Genomic DNA, 8,933 nt, shown 5'->3' on the forward strand with positions numbered 1-8,933 from the left:
TTTCCAAGGGATATTTCCTTATTCCTTACCTCTTCCAGGGGCCCCAGGTGCTTATTCAAAGGCTTGGATGGAGTACTGACAGTGTCCAAGGGAGTGCTTGGCCGAGGCATTTGGTTGGACATTGTCAGGGATGGAGCAGGAAGCCCGGGAATAAAAACCTTCCCCACCTTTTCGGTGGAAAGAGGGAAACAAATAGATAATTGTTCACTGAAAATAAGCTCAAAAGATTATTTATTTGTACCACAAGGTGCCACTGAGTCTTCAGAATTCCCTTTCCAGCACGGCACATAAATTAGGGATGGGAAAACTGTTGCTCACCCGAACCACTCCAGAATAAAGCACCAGATTTCCACTTCCTTCCAGAACCAGGAGTGTGTCAATGCCCTGGAATAATCAAGCAGCATATTCAGCTTCCTATATTTAATTAGGAAGATACCAGCTGGGTGACAAGTGACACAGCAGGACATTCCAAGGGAGGGATGTACCTGCACTGGAGCTGCATCCTTTGCTGGAATATTGGTGATGGACCCAAAGATCAGCTGCGACTTATCGTTGCTCTCTTGGAATTTTACACACCTAAAGATTGTGGAAAACAACAGGAAACATAAAAAGATTGTCCTGGGTGTTGCTACAGGAGGAAAACACAGAATTCACACAGAGCAGGTAATCTGGTTCCTTTTCCCTTTGTTTCTTTGCCCCAAATAAGGCCATTTCTTTTCATTTTTCTTGTCTAATTAAAACCTCTGCTGTAATTCCAGCTGTTCCCAAGGCTGGAATGCTCACCTCAGCTGGAGCTGGGATTCCACCAAAAAGCACAGGAACTTCTGCCCACAAAGGTCAGTGGAAATAAACACTTTGGATGCTTGGGAATTCTTCTCTCTGTCAAAGACACACAAGGACCAGGTTGGAACCCACTTTGCTTCAGAGACATCATGAAACCAGAGAGCCTGGAATAACACACCAGGAAAAACTGCTCCAAGTGCCCCATTCTCCCTGGGAGGAGGCCAAGCACTTAAAGAGCATCATTTCCCCCAAAAATTGGGACGTCCAATTCCCCAATCCACTCAGGTGGCTCCACTTGCAGAAAACACACTAAAAATGAGCTGTGATTTCACTTTTTGCCCCATTTCCCACCAAGGAAATTCCTCCCCCCACCACCACAAGCTCCTGACCTCATGTTTGTGACTGTTTCTGTCCACAGGTGGTCAATGCAGAGCTCAGGAACAATGGGCTCTGTTTCTGGCACGAGGAAGGAGTCGTTGGAAGTGCTGTTTGGAGAGTGGGGAAGGCTGTGCCTCCTTGGGGACTGGGCACTGCTGGAGAAGTTGAACCTCTGCACTCCTGAGAAGGAATGGACGCCCAGGGCTGGGGAATGGGAGCGACTGCAAGGAAGGAGAGGGCAGGGATGGAAAGGGGATTCCCAAAATCAGGGAGAGAATCAAAGACACAGGGCAGGGATGGAAAGGGGATTCCCAAAATCAGGGAGAGAATCAAAGAAACAGGGCAGGGATGGAAAGGGCAGCCTCAAAATCAGGGAGAGAATCAGACACAGGGCAGGGATGGAAAGGGGTTTCCCAAAATCAGGGAGAGAATCAAAGAAACAGGGCAGGGATGGAAAGGGCAGCCTCAAAATCAGGGAGAGAATCAAAGACACAGGGCAGGGATGGAAAGGGGATTCCCAAAATCAGGGAGAGAATCAAAGAAACAGGGCAGGGATGGAAAGGGAATCCTCCAAATCAGGGAGAGAATCAAAGACACAGGGCAGGGATGGAAAGGGGATTCCCAAAATCAGGGAGAGAATCAAAGAAACAGGGCAGGGATGGAAAGGGGATCCTCAAAATCAGGGAGAGAATCAAAGACAGGACATGGACAGAAAGTGGATCCCTAAAATCAGGGAACCAGACACAGGGCATGGATGGAAAGGGGATTCCCAAAATCAGGGAGAAAATCAAAGAAACAGGGCAGGGATGGAAAGGGCAGCCTCAAATCAGGGAGAGAATCAAAGAAACAGGGCAGGGATGGAAAGGGGATACCCAAAATCAAGGAGAGAATCAAAAATACAGGGTGTGGATGGAATGTGAATCTTCAAAATCAGGGAGAGAATCAAAGAATCAAAGACACACAACACAGCTGGAAAGTGGATTTTTAGTATCAGGGACAGATTCCCAGAAAACTCATACACTGACTTTAAAAACCAACCAAAGCCACACTGAGCTAGTAACTAGTTCAGTGTTAGATCCCTTTAGCACAGGAAAACAATTCTCCAATTAATTTCCAGTCATCTCTATCAGAATCCAACAGATGACGTTTCAGAAGGAAGAAACCCAACATTTTCAGCTGTGTGGCCCATTCCATCAAAATCTCTCCCAATCTCTTCCCTCTAATTGTGGCTTTCTTTGGAAAAGTGACCCAAACCCACTCCTGGGACCTGTAGAGAGTCCCTGATCCACGACAGTCCAGCTGTGTCGTGACAGAACAGCCTCCTTGGCTCCTGCACAGGATTATCCTGCTGTGCCACTGGGAGAATAGCACACCAAGAGAATTCCAAGAGGGCTTTCAGGTGTTGTGACACAAGAAGGGCAGGGAAAGACAGACAGCAACCCCAGATGTCCCTGCAATCCTTTTGGGCTGTGCTGTGCAGGGCCCACCTGAGAGCAGCCATGTTGGAGATGGTTGGGGAGCGGGACTGCAGGCTGGGAGAGGAGCCGGATCTGCTCTGGCTGTGGATGGACGAGTAGTTCTGGAAAGGGGAGCCCCCCGGGGAGTCTCCTTTGGAGAAGCTGCGGAGATGGGCGGTCAGGGAGCTGCTCATGGCCACGTGCTGGGGGGTGCCCCCCTGCTCCGGGAACTTCAGCACCAGGCTCTGCTCCTGGGACACAAACCAGCAGCTGGTGGGCAACAGGGACATGGCCCAACAGCCTCCTCCATGGTAGGTGTTCATTTCTGTCTAGGAAGGTGCTCAGTTTGTGGAGTTATTCCTATCAACACAGAAACTGCTCCTGTGGTTTGCACAGAACAACAGAATGGTTTGGGTTGGAAGGGACCTTAAAGCCCACTCAGCCCCTGCCACCTTCCACTGTCCCAGGTTGCTCCAAGCCCTGTTCAAACTGGCCTGGAATATGGGATAGAGTCATAGAATCCTAGAATGGATTGGGTTGGGAAAGACCTCCGAGATCATCAAGTCCAACCCTTGATCCAACCCCACTGTGATCACCAGCCCAGGGCACTCACAGCCCTGGGCTGGTGATCACAGTGGGGCTGGATCAAGATGTGGTGGGTTCTCACTCAGTGTCACATCCATAGAATCACAGAATCACAGAATGGATTGGGTTGGAAAAGACCTCCGAGATCATCAAGTCCAACCCTTGGGCCAACTCCAGTCCCTTTACCAGATCATGGCACTCAGTGCCACGGCCAAGCTCAGGTTAAAAACCTCCAGGGATGGGGAATCCACCCCCTCTCTGGGCAGCCCATTCCAGTGCCTGAGCACTCTCTCTGGAAAGGATTTTCTTCTGATCTCCAACTTAAATTTCCCCTGGCAGAGCTTAAGCCAGGATGGGGCAGCTTCTCTGGGCAACTTCAATATCCTCATAGTAATAAGTTTTCATGGCATAAGTTACTTCCCACTTTTCTTACAGAACACAACAGTTTGGGGTCCAAACCTTCTGGTACAATATATGGAATAACATATTAAGCACTTTATGATCCATGACAATCACCATCATATGATTTCCCTGCTCCAGGAAAATCCGTGAAAGAAACCATAGAAAAAAATAAAATAAAACTCACCCCAACAAACATCCTTATACACTAAATAAATACCAAATATCACATGTTTGTAATACACAGAGCCATAAGGGCATGGAATACACAGAGAAAACTTTTTCTAGTGCTCTGTAGTGCTCATGGAACTGGTACCTCTGGCTTTACCCTGCGGAGAGCCCAGACCGTGTGTAAACCCTGCACAGTGTCGTAGGTCATCACAATGGAAGGGTCAGAGCTGAGGAACACGATCCTCAGGGCATGGTCAGCCACATACTGCACTCTGGAAGAGCCAAACACACCTGGAAAACAGGAGTTCATCCACTCAGGGCAACAGGATTGTTTCTGTAACAGGATGAGGAGCATTTCCCACACTCTGTTCCCTCCGTGATCTGGGGTTCTTCCCTAACAGTTTCCCTTAACTAAACACTTGAAGGTGATTAATTCCACATTTTTTGATAAATAAAATGCTCCAAGGACACCTTGAGATTTGATCCCACCCTGAGGGACTCCAGGGACACCCCCGAAGGGGCAAACCTACCTCCAGACTTCCAGACAAGAGGAGTGATCTCATCCAAGGGGTGCAACATGCTGAACATGGTGGGCAAAGGCTCCCTAGGGAGAAACCAAGAATCAGAGCCTGGAATGGGACAGGAGGGACATTCCCTGAGCCCTCTTGGATTAACTGAGTAGACACAACAAATTCAGGGCCTCTATTTCTAATTCCAGTTCTCCTGGGAAAGAGAGAATCCCAAGTGCCTGGGGTGGACACAGAATCCACACTGTCCAACTGCTTCCTTTGGGATCCACAGAGGGATTCCACAGGGGCTGGGATCCTTATCCAGCAGGGAATGGGATCCTCACCCGGCAGGGAATGGGATCCTCACCCGGCAGGGAATGGGATCCTCACCCGACAGGGAATGGGATCCTGCAGCTGACAGAAAATGTCTCAAGGACAATCCCTCAGTGAATCTCCCTGTCCATCACAGCCTGGAATCAATTCCCAGGAGAAACCTTAATGAAATCAGGCTGGAAACACCCATATTTTGCCTCCCAGATCCTATTCCCAGGACTGCAACTCCCAGCTAGTTCTTACCACAGTATCAGGAATACCATGGATTGGCAGCATTTGGCCTTTTCCTGCTAAATTCATCACATAATCATCCCAAAACAGTTTAGGTGGGAAGGGACCTTAAAGATGACACGATTCCAATCCCTGCCATGGGCAGGGACACCTCCCACTATCCCAGGTGGCTCCAAGCCCCATCCAACCTGGCCTGGGACACTTCCAGAGATGGGGCAACCACAACCTTCACCTTGTTCCCCTGATTCCACCGTTCCCACCATCCCACACACCCTTTCACCACTCCACTCCTTATTAAATTATCCAACAGGCTTTGAGGGAACATCCCAACCCCTCAGCCCTTACCTGGGTGGGCTTGGAGGCACCTCATGGGAAGAACTGCTGCGCTCGAACAACAAACCATATTTTGTTGGCCAGACATTTGCAACCTATAAAAAATGATAAACAGATTTATGGCAAAGAAAAAAGTCAAGTATTTGCTGTATTGATTATGTTCAGGGATTTTATAGCAAACTAAGATGTTCAGGCTTTTTCTTGAGAGCAGAGGAACATAAATTGGAGCCATTCATGGACAAAAATGGTCCCTTTGTGGACAAAAATGGTCCAATTGTGGACAAAAATGGTCCAATTGTGGACAAAAAGCAGGACAGAGCTTACCTGAAAAGGCAAAGCTGCAATGTAATCCTTTCCCTCCATGCTGTGAATGTTTATACAGGAATTCTGCAAAATGCAGATACATTTCTCCACTCTTTCCTCACTGCCCAAAACTGGGAGGGGGGAGAAAGGAAAAACAATTACACAGTGAAGTTTCTCTTTTTCAAACATCATCTAGACACAAAAAGTAAGTTTTTAACATATCAAGTCTTGGTGAATGAGATCCTGGAGTGTCTCTGGAGATGGGCAATGGAGCTGGGAAGGGGCTGGAGCAGCAGGAGGGGCTGAGGGAGCTGGGAAGGGGCTGGAGCAGCAGGAGGGGCTGAGGGAGCTGGGAAGGGGCTGGAGCAGCAGGAGAGGCTGACGGAGCTGGGGGGGGGCTCAGCCTGGAGCAAAGGAGGCTCAGGGGGGACCTTCTGGCTCTGCAATCCCAGCCAGGAGGGGGAATCTGGGAAGGGTCGGGCTCAGCTCCAGAGCACAGGGACAGGAGGAGAGGGAATGGCCTCAAGTTGTGCCAGGGGAAGTTTATGTTGGATATTAGGAAAATTTCTGCATAGAAGGAGCTGTCCAGCCCTGGCACAGCTGCCCAGGGCAGTGCTGGAGTGCCTGTTCCCAGAGGGATTTACAACCCATATGGATGTGGCACTTGGGGACATGGTTAGTGGTGGCCCTGGCAGTGCTGGGGAACACTTGGATTCAGTCATCTCAGAGGGCTTTTCCAACCTCAGCAATTCCATGATCCCAAGCCAAGGGAGCAGAGCTCCAAGCATTTACCCAGGACACTCACCATCACCTTTTTCCCATTTTTCCTGGGGCACAGTGAAGTCACACCACAAGGCCTGAAACCCAACACAGAGTAATTAATCCCAACGAACAACCTGATGCTCCCACACCTCCCCACCTCCCCAGAACAACCCCCCCTGGAACATTGCCTGGAAGTGGCCTGTGGATCCCTCTGGCCTCCCCTTCCCAGGTTTCCACACCTGCAGGACGGGGCTGTCCACAGTGAAGGCCTTGTACACGGTGGCTGCCTGGCCCCTGCTGCCCTTGCTCCAAACCACCACGTTGCTGGCCACGTACAGCTCCTCGTCGTAGTCCACGTCCTCCCCCGCGGCGCTGACGCCCTTCCGGAGCTGCCAGAATTCCTGGGGAACAGGGAGAGTCAGGGGGCTGCCAGCATTCCTGGGGAACAGGGAGAGTCAGGGGGCTGCCAGAATTCCTGGGAAACAGGGAGAGTCAGGGGGCTGCCAGCATTCCTGGGGAACAGGGAGAGTCACGGGGCTGCCAGAATTCCTGGGAAACAGGGAGAGTCAGGGGGCTGCCAGCATTCCTGGGAAACAGGGAGAGTCAGGGGGCTGCCAGTTCTCCTGGGAAACAGGGAGAGTCAGGGGGCTGCCAGAATTCCTGGGGAACAGGGAGAGCCAGGGGGCTGCCAGAATTCCTGGGGAACAGGGAGAGTCAGGGGGCTGCCAGAATTCCTGGGGAACAGGGAGAGCCAGGGAGAACAGGGGGGAATCAAGGAGCTGCCAGTTCTCCTGGAAAACAGGGAGAGTCAGGGAGAACAGGGAGAGTCAGGGAGCTGCCAGTTCTCCTGGAAAACAGGGAAGAAGTCAAGGAGCTGCCAGCATTCCTGGGAAACAGAGAGAATCAAGATGCTGCCAGCTCTCCTGGGAAACAGGGACAATCAGGGGGCTGCCAGCTCTCCTGGAAAACAGGGAAGAATCAAGGAGAACAGGGAGAATCAAGGAGCTGCCAGCTCTCCTGGGAAACAGGGGAGAATCAAGGAGAACAGGGAGAATCAAGGAGCTGCCAGCTCTCCTGGGAAACAGGGAGGAAGTCAGGGAGCTGCCAGCATTTCTGGGAAACAGGGAGAGTCAGGGAGATGCCAGCATTCCTGGGAAACAGGAAGAAGTCAAGGAGCTGCAAGCTCTCCTGGGAAACAGGGAGAATCAGGGAGCTGCCAGCTCTCCTGGAAAACAGGGAGAGTCAAGGAAAACAGGGAAAAATCAGGGAGAACAGGGAGGAATCAATGAGCTGCCAGGGGAGAATCAAGGAGCTGCCAGCATTCCTGGGAAACAGGATAGAATCAATGAGCTGCCAGCATTCCTGGGAAACAGCAGAGAAGTCAAGGAGAAGCTGCAAGACCCCTCAGTGCCATCAGTTACGAGGCCCTGGCACAGGGTGGGCAGAGAAGCTGTGGCTGCCCCATCCCTGGGAGTGTCCCAGGCCAGGCTGGACAGGGCTTGGAGCAGCCTGGGATAGTGGGAGGTGTCCCTGCTCATGGCCGGGGTGGGACAGGATGGGCTTTGATGTCCCGTGGCAGCCGGAGCTCTCCGGGATGTCCCCCGGGCCTGGCAGGGGGTGCGGCGGGGCTGAGGCCATTGCAGGCCGGACGCGCCCGGAACCCCCCGCAGGGCCGGGAACCCCCCGCTCCCTCCCCCCCAGCCAGGGCCGTACCCGGTGCCGGTCATGGATGGTGACCTCCCGGAGGGACCCCACGAGCCCTGCGGCGCCGTCGGAGGAGCAGAGCTCCGGCGCGGGCTGCAGCCGCCGCAGCTGCAGGCTCAGGGCGCTGGGGTGCCGCCGGCTCTGCTCGCGGCCCCGCGGCGCGAACTCCTGCAGGTCGCCGGCCGCAATCATCGTCGCCCTCTCTTCACAGTGGTCCGACATGGGGCCCCGATATCCTCATTATTTCCGGGACGCTGCGGCGGCTCCCGCGGGCCCGGGCCCGGCGGCGCTGCGGCCCCGGCGCTCCCTCACACGGGCGCCGCCATCTTGGCACTCCCGCCCTGCCCCGCGCGCCGCGCCCGCCGCCATGGCCGCCCCTCAGGGGAATGGGCGGGAAATGCGGGAGTGCGCGGGAATGTGGGAATGCTGCCACTGTGTCCCCGGGAATGTGGGAATACCGCCATGGCCACACCTGACGGGAATGCGCGGGAATGTGGGAGTGCCGCCCTCTGTCCCCGGGAATGTGGGAATGCCGCCATGGCCGCCCCTCACGGGAATGCGCGGGAATGCCGCCCTCTGTCCCCGGGAATGTGGGAATGCCGCCTTGGCCGAGCCTGACGGGAATGCGCGGGAATGTGGGAATGCCGCCCCTGTGTTCCCGGGAATGCTGCAGGAATCTGGGAATGCCACCATGGCCGAGCCTGACGGGAATGCGGGAATGTGGGAATGCCACCCTTCATTCCCGGGAATGCCGGCCCTGTGTTTCTGGGAACGCTGCCCTCTATTCCCGGGAATGCTACCTCACTGTCCCTGGGAACGCCGCGGGAATCTGGGAATGCCGCCCTCTGTTCCCTAGGAATGCCACCCCTCATTCCCGGGAATGCCGCCGCTCCCGCCCGCTCCTGTCGGGAATGCTCTCCCGCAGCTCCCTCAGCCCAGAGCGCGGCCCGTGAGCTTCAAACTGAGCTTAAATGTTAAACTTTAA

The 8,933-nt window shown here is 53.5% G+C and overlaps 1 protein-coding gene across 2 annotated transcripts in view; it reads right to left on the reverse strand.

The window, feature by feature from the left end:
• Nucleotides 1-8,274, reverse strand: part of ANAPC1 (anaphase promoting complex subunit 1) — a 32,282-nt gene extending 24,008 nt beyond the window's left edge. The window contains exons 1-13 of one of the 2 annotated variants that reach the window (XM_071547563.1): nucleotides 7,958-8,274; nucleotides 6,484-6,645; nucleotides 6,288-6,339; nucleotides 5,504-5,613; nucleotides 5,192-5,274; nucleotides 4,304-4,377; nucleotides 3,931-4,064; nucleotides 2,649-2,869; nucleotides 1,173-1,382; nucleotides 784-879; nucleotides 486-576; nucleotides 319-384; nucleotides 30-167 (exon numbers count right to left, since the gene is read on the reverse strand). In XM_071547563.1, coding sequence (XP_071403664.1) covers nucleotides 30-167; nucleotides 319-384; nucleotides 486-576; nucleotides 784-879; nucleotides 1,173-1,382; nucleotides 2,649-2,869; nucleotides 3,931-4,064; nucleotides 4,304-4,377; nucleotides 5,192-5,274; nucleotides 5,504-5,613; nucleotides 6,288-6,339; nucleotides 6,484-6,645; nucleotides 7,958-8,170 — 1,650 coding nt within the window. In that variant the 5' untranslated portion in view covers nucleotides 8,171-8,274. Of the gene's footprint in view, nucleotides 1-29; nucleotides 168-318; nucleotides 385-485; nucleotides 577-783; nucleotides 880-1,172; nucleotides 1,383-2,648; nucleotides 2,870-3,918; nucleotides 4,065-4,303; nucleotides 4,378-5,191; nucleotides 5,275-5,503; nucleotides 5,614-6,287; nucleotides 6,340-6,483; nucleotides 6,646-7,957 lie in introns of both variants that reach the window. The other variant, XM_071547562.1, reaches the window with a different exon arrangement.
• Between the last annotated feature and the right edge of the window lie 659 nt (nucleotides 8,275-8,933).

The sequence above is a fragment of the Pithys albifrons genome, chromosome 2 (assembly GCF_047495875.1).
Source record: "Pithys albifrons albifrons isolate INPA30051 chromosome 2, PitAlb_v1, whole genome shotgun sequence".
Lineage (NCBI taxonomy): Eukaryota > Metazoa > Chordata > Aves > Passeriformes > Thamnophilidae > Pithys > Pithys albifrons.